Source organism: Dromaius novaehollandiae, chromosome 6 (assembly GCF_036370855.1).
Source record: "Dromaius novaehollandiae isolate bDroNov1 chromosome 6, bDroNov1.hap1, whole genome shotgun sequence".
In the NCBI taxonomy this organism is placed as follows: domain Eukaryota; kingdom Metazoa; phylum Chordata; class Aves; order Casuariiformes; family Dromaiidae; genus Dromaius; species Dromaius novaehollandiae.
In genome coordinates, this window is record NC_088103.1 from 27,346,417 (window position 1) to 27,359,110 (window position 12,694).

Consider the following 12,694-nt stretch of genomic DNA (forward strand, 5'->3'; position numbering starts at 1 on the left):
TTGCCTGGGGTAAATCTACTTCAGCCATGAAGGAAATGGTCAAGGAAATAGGAGTTTTTTTACAGCAATGTGATGGGAAAGGAAAGCCTACAGTTGCTAGGGCTCCTTTCCAAGGGGGCTGAACTGGAAGGAGGAGAAGGGATTGTCATTTCTCAAGAGAACAAATGTAGGGAGGGGAGAGCGTGTAAGCAACATTGGTTAATTGCTGGGTTGTGTAATGAGCTGGGGTGCTGGACAGCTACTGTATAGTCCCCATTGTGTCTGTCGCCTGGTTGGGTGTGTACTGCTCTCGGGCATTTTAGCTGATTTTTGTTTTTGAATGGTTTAATGAGCGAGCTAAATAACTCTGAAATTCAGAGCAGGATGTTTAAAAGCTCACTGTCCCTCAGGCATGCATGTGTATCTGGTGCTGTGCAGACAGAGCAGTGAATTCTCAACAGCCACCTACTTCCTGCAGGAGAGAGCTCAGTACAGGGTCTTTGTTGCACAAGGAAAGACACCGAAGAGTCAAGGCTAGCTAGAAAGTAGAGCTGGTCACTGGCAGATCTTGCCGGCTGACTTCAAAGAGGTACTGCATCTGATTCTGCATCCTCTTTTAAACACCGTCTTGGCTTCTCAGGGCTTGATTAGTGCTTAAGTGATATTAAAACAGCAACTCTCTCAAGCTAGTAGGTACCAGAAAACAGTATATCTCCTAATTTCAATAGACATGCAGCTGTTGAATGGAATCTCTTCCTTACTCTGAATCATCGTTGGCATGTTAGAGCCACAAAGATGATTAAGGGATTGGAGTTATCTGTCAAACAAGGAGAGACTGAGAGAGATGGGGTTGTTTAGCCTTGAGAAGAGAAGGCTCGGGGGAGATCTTACTAATGTGTATGAAATCTTTGACAGGAGGGAGTAAAGAAGACGGAGCTAAACTCTTCTCATGGTACACAATGAAAGGGCAAGTGGCAATGGGCACAAACTGAAATACAGGAAATTCCGTATAGAGATGAGGAAGAACTTTTTTACTGTGAGGGTGGTCAAATACTGGAACAGGTTGCCCAGAGAGCTTGTAGCATCTCCATCCTTGGAGATATTCAGACCCCGGCTGGACATGGTCCTGAAAAACCAGCTCTGGGTGACCCTGCTTGAGCAGGGGGTTGGACTGGACATTCTGCAGAGGTGCCTTCCAGCCTCAGCTGTTCTTTGGTTCAGTGATTCTGTGGTATCTGTTCTATGCTTTCAGGTCTGAAGGAGCATGAGTAGAGAATGAGTTGCTATTCTTCCTGGTATGCATTGAGTAATTGACCAAAACAAGGAAAATTATACCTGTATGGCACTACAGAACACTCTTCTGGTTTCGCAAGTTTTTTTCTAAACCTACAGAGCTATGTGAGTGCAAAATTACGTGCAAATCGTACTTTACTGTTGCACATGCCTTTATAAATCCTGTGTCTTCCCATCACACAAGCTACTGGACATTTAAAAGATCAAACTAATGGTTAACTCCCACCTTTAGTCCACTTAGACTGCACAGGCCATCTCTCTCTTCAGTGTGGAGATCTCAACTGGCATCTGTTTTTTTGTACTATTACAATAATATTCAGTCATCTTTGCAAGCCGTAGGCTTCCTGTTGATCCCAGAACTGTGCTGATTTAACAGCTGTCAGAAATACTGTTGTCCTTCACTACTAACTGAGACACATGACACTCTCTCCAGTCCTCATTCTGCAGATGAGTTTGCAACATACCTGACAAAAGAAAGCAATGGCCTAACAAGAGAAAACACTTTACAGTGTTTTTTTGATCTCACACTAAATATGCCCAATTAGAGTTTAAATATCCACATTTAAACTGATTCAGCTGTTCACAGTGTTTCAAAAAATCAGTGCTTATAAAACTCCAGTAGGATTTCAGTAAATGGAGAAAATGCATCATTCCGAGAGCAGCCATGCGCTCAGCTCAAGAACAGGCTTAGGCACGAGTGAGGCTCTGCTTGATATCTGGGCAGAGCCTATCAAAATCCTAGACATGTGGTATCTGCCCTTTCCTGAGGTAGATGCAGTATTTCATTATTTTAGGATCTCTAGGACCAGCTGCAGGATGCCTGGACAGTTTGTAGCAGCGTGCAGCATGCAGCACTTGCCTGGCCAGGAGGAGCTGGAGTGAGAGCGCTGCCTTCGGCCCGGCACATCTTGGTAAAACTGCTGGGTGAACTTCAGAGCAAGGCAACTGAGTAGTTCCGTCCGAAGGGCCCAAGTGACTAAATGCCGTCGATGTTGTAGCGCCAGTGATCTGCCCACAGGTGGCGGTGTGTGCTAGCTGCTGTTCGGTAATACGCTGGCATTCACATTTCCTGCGCTTGCACCATCGCACCAGGCTCTGTTGCTAAGCAAGGCCATAAACTTTAAACAGGAAGGCAGTCAGAGAGCAGTTACTGACTAGCCTCTCTGATTTTCTAAGAAAGTTAGAAGGAAGCCTAATTTTAGTCATGCAAGTTTTAAAAATACAAGCTGGTACCTCTAAGTCAGTTTTTCAAACCTGACAATGAACGGTCCTGTAGCCAAGAGCTCCCATGTTGGCTTGGGTGGAGATTGTAAGGTATCCTGCTGTTGAAGATGGCGGAATTATAGTGCACAGAGCCATGAGCATGATGCAGTCTTGACTCCGTGGAAGTCTGTTAAGGTGTTAAAGGAAAGAATGGCAACACCGTTTTCCTCCTACTGATGAGTAATTTTGTAACTTAATAGCTGCCAGGTGCTTGTCCTTGTACTTGCTTTAGAATTGAGATAAAATGTTAGGTGCAAAAAACTTAGCAGAAGTCTCAACAGCAGTAAAACAGTCATTTTCCCAGTGTATAATGACACGACACGCTAATCCATGGATAGAGCTGCTATCTCAACATCGAGGGTGACTGGCAAGATTTTGCACTACAGTATGAACCTGAGGACAAGCAGATGTTTACTCATTTTGAGTACTTGTTAGGACAGACACTGCTTCCAACAGATTTGTCCTTTTGTTTGCATTTGTACTGCAGCTTGTCCTGATCCATGACTAGGTGGTATGGTAACAGGACTCAGAAATACAATAGTGCCGCTTCTGAAGCAAGCAGTGTGACTGCAGGCACGGACTGAGGTTCTGTACCATGACATATCTCTTCCATCTTAGGATGTGTGCAAGTCAGTTCACTTTATATGCTAAAAGACATAACATCAGAAATGGGCCAGAGCCCATGATTCTGTTTTCTGACAGAGGAAATGTATTTTCCTGACACAGAACCACAGCTCATATCATCTATGTTTAGTTCCCAGACTTTCCACAAACTCTCTGTATGACCTTGGACAAATCACCTGCTTCATTTCCCCATCTCCAAAATGGGACATAAGGGGTTCCTTTCTTTCTGTTTTAGTCTGACTTGTTTACTTAGTGTGGGATTTTTAAGGAATGAACTATCCCTTGTTACATATGAATGGATATCAGTGAGCCATGATATTCATGGGAGTTTTGCGTGAGTAAAGATCACAGAAGTGGGACTCTCATTTGTGCTGTTTAGGGGAAAATTGTGCGTGTGTTCTGAATCATGAACTGGTGGATGCAGCTGCTGTGATTTAGGATAATGCTGGACCAATCTGTCAATTGCACCTCATTACTGAAGGTTACTGTCCCTGTAGCAAGGGTGCCTGAAGTGAATTTCTGCCTGTATTTCAGTTATTGCAGTTCCTCATACAGCATGTCAGCTTTAATTGTCTTCATCAACCAGAGCTCATGAATCAAAGCCCAAGTTAGTTCTTTTTATCATCAGTACACCTCAGTGTAATGATTGTGCCTAGTTTCTGAACCTGAAGATGAATACAGCAAACGATAACTATAGTTACAAAATTACATTTATATGAGCAGCAGTGCTATTGATTAGATGACAAGAAACCCACAAAACTGAAGTATAAATAGTATGGTATTTCACCTAAAGGCATGTGGAGAGGGACAGGTGTGTTGTGAATCACAGCTGCACATTGGAAAACCTTTCAGAGAATTACTAGAAATAAAGCAAGTCTGTTGTTTCGCATTTAGAAGAAATACAGATTCTTGAATTAGAGAGGGGTGTAAGTATGGTCTGCTGTATTTCTTCCTGATAAATACAGCTGGTCACCAGATCCATCATTTCTCTGATTTGCACTTCTAATCAGCATTTTTAAAAGCAGTTGGCTCAGAAATAATGCTGTGGCTATTCATCAGAGGTTCTTTTCCAAGGCTGGCTACAAATTTGTGCTTCAAATTTTACATACACCAAAGACTCATTTTCTTTCTTACTCATGTAAGTGTATATCTCAGGGAGGTACAACTGGACCATAGATTTATGGTAAGTTCAATTGGCAACGTGCAAATAGATATGTAAAACCATGAGCAGTGCCTAAGCACTGCTGTCATCAGAGGTCTCATTATGTAAGAATTCAAGCATTCATCCTCCCTCAGAAATACACTTTTCATATGCCTGCTTATCTACAGTGGCTTTGTTTCAGAGCTGTTCTTTACATCTTTTCCTGTAGAGATAATGTTAACTAGAGAGCGTTCATCAAAGACATCTTCTTAAAGAAGAACGCCAAAGCCAAAATTTTCTAAACTTCTCCCATTATGCTCAGTGAGCGCGTGATCTTAGAATGCATATCAGGCCCTGAGAGATGGATGGCCGAGAGATGATAATTTGAGTTCAGATATGAACTTAAAGTACAAAACAGCTCAGCAGAGTCTGGTCTTAGGCAGTCTGGGATATGTCAACTAGTAAAACATAACTGTGTAGGACAGCTGAGGAGGGCTCTGAAGGACATAACTGCACATAGCTGTGTTGGCTGTACATCGCCGCCACTCCCAAAACAGCTGACTGCACCATAGATGTTACTGTAAGTAAATAATGGATTTAAATCTCTTGATATGAATACTTGGGTTGGAAAAAGCAGATTCCCTTACAAACGAAATTCCCTATTCTGAAATGAGTCTTGATCTTCTAGCTGTTGTTCTACATTTATCTACACTTGAAGTTCAGTGGCCCAGTCTATAAGGGATATGAGATCTCCCAGTAATGTAGTGTAAAAGAAGACCCCTGTGAGATGAAATGAAACCCAATCCAGTATGTTTTCAGAAATCTTTTTAATATCCCTGTAAAACAAGAAACACTTCTGTCAAACAGCTGCAAAGATGATGCACAAATCTGGAGGAGCAAACAGTGCCACAAAAACTATCTTCCAAATCCAAAATGCTTGTGCTAAACCACAGAAAAAAACCATCTTTGCATAAAGTCCAGGAATATTTTCACTGAGAAACTTTTTAAAGTTTTTGTGGTACAAAAAGTGGATTGTGCATTAGTGTGCAGTGTTATTTTGCATAGTAGTACATGTACAATAGATAAAATCAAAGTAAAAGGCCAAATACCAAATGGAGGTAACAAAGTTATGAACAAAAATTTGGCTGATGATGCTTGACAAAATTGTGCAAATAGTCCTTCATATGCAACATAAATATAGTAAATTCATAATGTAGAGAGAATAATGCTTTCTAGAAGGCTCAAATTCAATTAATTTAAGACAAAACATTGGATTCTGTTTATATTTACACCAATGTAACTCCAGAGTTACTCCACTGATTTAGAGTTACGCTGGATCTCTATCAGTGTGATTGAAATTAAGCATCTGGCTCATATAAATCCTATTTCCAGTTTTTCCTGACTTCCAGCAAACTATCTGAGGGCAGAAGGCCAAAAATGGCCCTTGGCCTTAATTATAATTGTATTACAGTGGCTTCTTCTAAAAGTCATACTTTTAATTTGTATTTAATGCCTCATTCTTCCTGAGTCATAAATCTCTCATTCTCATTCATAATGAAAAGAAACATCTATTTTATTGTCTTTTCAATACTGTAGTTTTATAGTCAAATGCCCATTAATATTTTCTCCTTTCTTGAAATCAAAGAAGTTTTAAAAATATGTACAGTTTAGTTAAATAAATGCTATTATCATTTGCTATGTTTAAAAGTTATTCTTCCGATGCATATCTACTAATTCCACTTCCATATATATCAGCTTCTAGATAAAAGAATTAGAAGTACTATAGAAATAGTTACAATCTTACAAACTCAAGACAAATGAAACCCCTCAGTGAACCTCCCAGTAAGAGACACCAGAGAGCCTTCTAGAGTTTAATTTAGGTTTAAACCTCACAGGGGCAGACAGTTGGGGAAACAGTAGATGTCTGCCCAAATTCAAACTCACACAAACTGAAACACTTTTTACAAGGGAAATAAACTGTATGGAGAGTTATTAACTCTGATTTACAGATCTGATTCAGGCCCTACTGAAACCAGTGGGACTTTCCATAAAGTGGACTAGATCCTAGATAAAAATTAGGTGATAGCTAATCAATGGAAATGATCAGGGAAAGAAGAAATGTAAATGTGTGCCACAATACACACACAAACACAGTTATTTTGTCTGGTTTAGTACTGCATTCCTTTTTACATGGATGCACAAAATGCATTGTCTACAGCTGTTTCTACCGCCAGAAGAAAATGAATATTCCTTCCAATTGCTAGAACTCCCTTCCTGCTTTGAAGAGCACTAGCTAGGGTTTTGAGGTGTCCTATCTTTCTGTCAGTCTCTTGATTTAATATTTCCAGTGATGGCGGTATAAATTCCTGTGCTGGAGTGATGCCTGGAAGTGATTTGACATTGTTCAAGCAACTAGAGGTAAACAAATGGAGTCCTTCTACACAAAAACAGAACTACAATAGGAAATACGAATTTGCCATACAGGAGCCAAAAGTGTACAACTGTATGTAAGGGTCAACTAATCTTCAACCAACACCAACAGAGTCTTAGATCTTTTCAGCTGCCCTTTGGACAGTAAAGCTAAATCTAGAGGCTGCTTTCTCCTCATCACAGTCCAAAAATATGTTCCTAACAACTAATATGTTATTACAGAGAATACTCAAATTGTCCATGGTAATTTAACAGTAGTGTTGCAGTTCTGCCTGTTTCTCCAGACTGAGAGCCAAGATTTAAATGACTTACCTAAGGCATGGTAAGCAAAGCTGAAAAATGGTTTAAAAATCATAGTAATCTAACAGAGCATGTAGTACAACACTTGTCTGTCCTGGCTTAACAACCCTTTACAGCAACAATTGAGTGGTCCCAGGGAGTCCAGGAATAATAGCGACAGGGAAGAGTCTTATTGCAGTCAGTAGGGGTCCATGGCTTGAATGTTCTGAAGGACTTTCAGCACGACTTCGTAACACAATAAATACTGATCCTGTATGCAGAGGCACCAATGTGAAATACCCAATAACATTCAACATGTTGTAGACAAAGAACAATTAACTGGCTGAAGTGCTGTTTATAACATCGGCAACTTTGCAACATGGGTACAATGACTTAGACAGTTAAGGACGTCCTTGTTCTTTTTGTTCTATCACTCATAAAAGTTCAGGAATGCTTTCTTATTCAACGAAGTACCTGTAAGCATATGTTCAAGTCTCCCTGAGGTCAAAGGAGGTTATCTACAGGCATAAGTTTAGGCACATGTTCAGTCATTATCCTGAAGAAAGATACATCCAAGCATGTGCTTAAATACTTGTCTACATGAAGAAAAGAGAACACATAGTGGCCTCTGCATCACTTAGCCCAGCCTTGTCCTGCTCTTCTTCACACCTCCTGTTTGCTCAAGAGTCAGCTAAACTCATCTTGTCTTCTCCTGTATGAAAACTCTATGTGGTGGCAGGTTTGGCTGAATAGATGGCTTTACTGAGATGATAGCTCAGCAGCAGAGCTCAGAACTCAGCTGTAGGTTGAAATTTTGCAGGGTAGGTCTTATGAGATCTTGCCTGTTTTGTTCGTAATCCCTGTTATTTGCTTTTCTTTTTGCCTACAAGAAAGAAGTTGGCCCTGTATCTGCACTATATTGCTGTTTTGCACTGAATTTCAAGTGCCTATAAGCTACAGCAAAGGTTGTCTTTCTGTTTTTTATTTCAGTTATTTGGTAAGGACCAGAATTTTTATATTTGAATCTACATACCACTTGCATGAAAAGTTGTCCTTTGCCTCAAGTGAGAGGGCTAAAATTATGCTTTAAGCCCCTGATTTACCAAAGCATGCGGATGTGTACCATGAATTGAGCTTTTTTAAATCATAGTCTGGTTTGAATATTGAGAACTTACCTTAGTTTGAATCATGCCAAAACGCTGATGTCTCAAATCTCTCACTATCTGCTTGATGTTGAACTATCAGGAGAGAATAGGTTTTATTTTGTTGAAGTCCAAGTTATAAAGAAAGATTTAAACATGCCCTGATGGCAAAACTATTACTCAGTTCTTTTACAAATGATGTATTTTTAATTATTATCTCAGTTGTTCAAAACAACAAACGCAGGGCTTATTCTACTTTTTTAGGGTGAATTCTACCAGGAGCTATTCTGGTCCAAGATACCCACACATACTGTAAACATACATACTGGTTCGTAGTACATAATACATTGACTTGTTTGATACTTACACATAGATCTTTTTCTATATAGCTCAGCAAAACTTCAACACACAGCAAAACTCCACTTCTTCCAATCCCAGCACTGCAGTGAGCAACAACAGGTCCTGTCTTGTGAGCTCTTCTCATGTAACAAATAAATTTTACAAGCTGCTCAGCCAGTGTGGGAGTACCATGGTCTGGCCAAGTGGTAAATTGCAAATGACTTACACTGCGCTTCTCTTCTGTCTGGAAGAGAAAGATGAGAAATGTGTATTGACTGAGATATTAGTAATATAGTTATATAGAGCAAACCGAAAAAATGAATACAAACAACAAAGGAAAGGGCTTTTGCTTTTTCCCCAGTGTTTCCCTCAAAAAAAGCTAAATGAAAAAAAGAATGGTATTGTCATATTCTGGTAAAGGCTTGTATTATAAACACCTGAGTCTATCCACTAACTCTTCTGCAAAATTGTTATTTAGATAACTGAAGACAACACAAAGAATCCAGGAGCTTTTAGGACTGAAGCCTTCCTGATAAAGTTCCAGTCAGGGTGGCTTAAGGAAGCAAAATGACCTTTAGACAACCAAGGCATTCAGTGAATTAGAGCCGTATTCATGTCAGGGTTGAGGAAACTTTCTGATTGTGTGAGCTAGTTACTTATAGAAAGGCTGTGAGCTGCAAGGCAAATACCGTAAAAGATAGATGCACAGAGAGAAGGTGGCAATGGCTCCCAGTAGTCCCATCACGCCTCTGTGGGCTGGGGTTGGGATGGAATAAGTAGATGGGTTTTAAAGCTTCTTTTAGGTTTACAGAAATGCACTCTCAGAAGCCATAGGCCTGAGAAATTTGCTTGATATAATTGTGGATGAGATATTGAAGTTACTTTGTTGCCCCATAAGGCTGTAGTTATCTTATTTGTCGGTTAGAAAGGAAAACAAAGATATCTGCAAAACTAGAACATTCCAGTACTGTTTACTAAAATTGTTTCTGTGCTTTGCACTCAATGACATAAGATCTATCATGTTTTCTTCGTATAGAAAAATTGCTTTCTTGATGGAAAAAGAATCAAGGTAGTCTGGAACAAGTTAGAATCTTTTTTAAGAATTCCATGAACTAATCTGTCCTTCTGAAATTGCTCTGAATTTTTACGTTCCAATTTCCGTGTTCTTACAGCTAGGTTCTATATTTTTTAGGTGTTTAATTTGCTGTCAGATTTGTAGCTTCATGTGCATTCATGCCTTTTCATGAATGAAAGAAGTGTCACTCTTTCTAAATTCTGGAATGAGAACTACCTTCTCCCCCTCTTTCCTTCCACCCATTGTTACAGAATAGCAGCCCCCTCTGGCAGCCCTTACTAACGATGTGATTTGATAAGAACAATAAGCAGTTCTGCAAAATTCTGAGCACACCAATTCTGTGACTATTAAAGAACTAATTTTTGAACATTCTTGTCCAAAAGTGTATAATGTTGGATCCTCTGCTTGTGCAATGAGCAAAGAAGAAGCATCCCATTTACCCTAAATTCATGCCTGTTATTCAGATGTTCACATTCTAAAAAATACCCAGCAAATATGACAGAAGAAACAAACAATAATTTCAGTATTTATTCATGTAAACAATTTCTTCATCTACAAAAATATTAACTATACTCAACTTACCTGCTTGTTGATTACTTCTATTATTCTAATTATGAAGTATTCCAATATCTGGTAACCACCTAGCCTGAGATGGAAGTTAGCCAGGTCTATAGATTCATGTGGAGGTTCAGGCCAGTATCGATGACATTTGACTTTTCCTAGCTCCACTTCTTTTGTCATCATGGCAATCACATCTGATTCATTCTCCCAAACCATTTGCCAGAAATCAGCTATGGTGGAAGGCAGAGGCCCTTGGGTTATAATATAGAAATGTTCCTCTTCTCCAACTTTCATCCTAATGTAACTTGCGTTAATGTAGCCATTGTTTTCTCCAAGAGGAACCCGTGTCTTATCATCTGCACAGAAACAGAAAGTTGCTCTTTCAGCTGTAGATCTGAAACAGAGTTCTACCATATCTAGGATTTAAGAGATGGGGAACCTGAGCCTCTAGCAGCAAAATACTCTCTCTGGTTTTTAGAATACATTTGCCTAGCAGCACTAATATCAATCACTGCTAATAGGAATTCCTGCAAGTACATTGTATGGTTCACTGCAGCTGTATTTCTCTTAAGGTTCCTCCATCACACTCTGACAAGCCTTCTAATTAACAAAGAATTGTTTGGCAGTCGTTCAAAATAGTGTATTCCACACTGCTATTCAGGTATAGCATGGGACCATTGTCACTGGATATTGGTTTTATAAAACAGGAAATCCAAAGAATCTGTACTTTGTCACTAATATAGAGAGGTGGCTGTGTTACAGATTTTGTGTAGTCCTGCTGCAGCAGTTTAGAAAGACCCCAGGGGTCCAGAAGGAAAGTGTTCTCTTGCTGTCACGATACTTCTCAGGGAATAGTTTGGCAGTACATTGGGAATTGGGTTTTAGAGATCCTTGTTATAAGCAATCATTCAGCTCTTGGATTCAAGTCTTTCTTCTGAAATTACTTCTTATCAGTGGTGAAACTTCTTTCTGGCTTAGAATCACATCAGAGTCGAGTAGCTGAAAGATCAGGCTGGACATTATGCTTTCAAATACTCCTGAAAGCATCTTGTAGCTTTTCAAGAGCTATCGAACTCTATGATTTCAACTATACTTTCCAGAATTCCACTGTCACAAGCAGTAGATGTAACTGTAGATTTAAATAGGTTTAAAGAGCTGCTATTATAGTTCAAGTTACATTTCCTAACAGAAATATAGTAGATCAATGTCTCGGAGAAAGAGGGAAGTACACACCAAGACAGCTGGCCCCCTACCAGACCAAGTCCTGCCTTGTGGAGGACGATGCTTCAGAAAGTTACATATCATGCAGCACAGACATCCTTACATAAACTCTCAAGTCCAACCCCACCTCTTTTGGAAAAATTTCACATGTTTCATTATTAGTGGAGCGCTCTGTGACTCAGGATGCGTTAGATTTGCCTCCTACAACTCAGTCTTACATTCTGGTTTCCCATGTCTTCCTCCATTGAATGTGTGTGTATGTCTCATTAGTGTGAATACTTACATGGAAGAATATCTCGATATCTGTTTTTATCACGGTTTTCTGGTGCTTTGCCAGTTCTGCAGTCATCTATTGGTTTTACATGTTCTAAAGCCTAGATCAAAGAGAAATAGTCAATCCATGTTGCTCACATCCTTTATAGAGAACCTACAGAGTTAGTAAGCAAATTTTACTCATGTATGTGACCCAGGACTGATAAACAGAATTCTTGCAGTAGAGAATCACTACAACATGCTCTAAACTTTTAGGCCAGGAATTTGGATTACACTGTATTTTCTTCAACCTGCACAAAATTTCTGGGGAATTCAAATGAGGTTTCCAACCCACATCCTCAATACTGGTCATTAAAGATGCCTAGTGTATAGGCCTGTAAAAGAGATGTTTAGAATAGTGTCTTGGCCAAAAGTCAGCATTCCTGATCAACAACATGCTGGCTGAATCACCAGCAAATGTCAGCAGATATTCTTCAGTGACAGAGGAAGTGATGTTAACCATCAGTGATGTTAAGTGCAAATTAAATGGTGAAAAGTGTTTCATAGCGGATCTAGGGGAATAGAATGCAGTGAAGCCAGGGAGCCAGAAAGTGTAAATTAATTTCATTTACATTTCATGACATTTCATTTCATTTTCATTTGAGTTACCTTCCCTTTTCTTCCTCTCTTTTACCTCTTTCTATGCATTGCACCAACTTGCACCAAGCTCAGCCAGCACATTATGCCACTGTACAGTGTATACGGCATGAAACACATGTGACAGTTCTTTCACATCTTCATCAGTCACTACAGCTTTTAGTTGGATAAAATACCCATTGGCTTTGCACTTCAGTGCTTTTCCTATTAGATCCTTACGTTTTCTGAGCAGACACGGGACTCAGCTCATAGCATCTTATGCTATGTCAGTAATGAAATGGAATGAATGGAAATTAATTTATGCTCTTGAGCTTTGGGGAAAGTTAACAAATCTTGTACACTTGAGTCTATGGGATTTTGTACTCAGAATGTCAGAGGTAGGAAGGAACTGATAAGACTGTGATTACTATTGGAAAATGGGAGCAATCTATTTCACTG

At 39.6% G+C, this 12,694-nt stretch overlaps 1 protein-coding gene across 4 annotated transcripts in view; it reads right to left on the reverse strand.

Moving 5' to 3' along the window:
* Window positions 1-5,108: 5,108 nt before the first annotated feature.
* The window catches only part of FRMPD2 (FERM and PDZ domain containing 2), a 63,883-nt gene continuing 56,297 nt past the window's right edge, over window positions 5,109-12,694 (reverse strand). For 3 of the 4 annotated variants that reach the window (XM_026110247.2, XM_026110248.2, XM_026110244.2), the window contains 5 exons: window positions 11,631-11,721; window positions 10,148-10,482; window positions 8,519-8,734; window positions 8,185-8,247; window positions 5,109-7,280 (listed from right to left, as the gene is read on the reverse strand). In XM_026110247.2, coding sequence (XP_025966032.2) covers window positions 7,209-7,280; window positions 8,185-8,247; window positions 8,519-8,734; window positions 10,148-10,482; window positions 11,631-11,721 — 777 coding nt within the window. In that variant the 3' untranslated portion in view covers window positions 5,109-7,208. The other variant, XM_026110246.2, reaches the window with a different exon arrangement.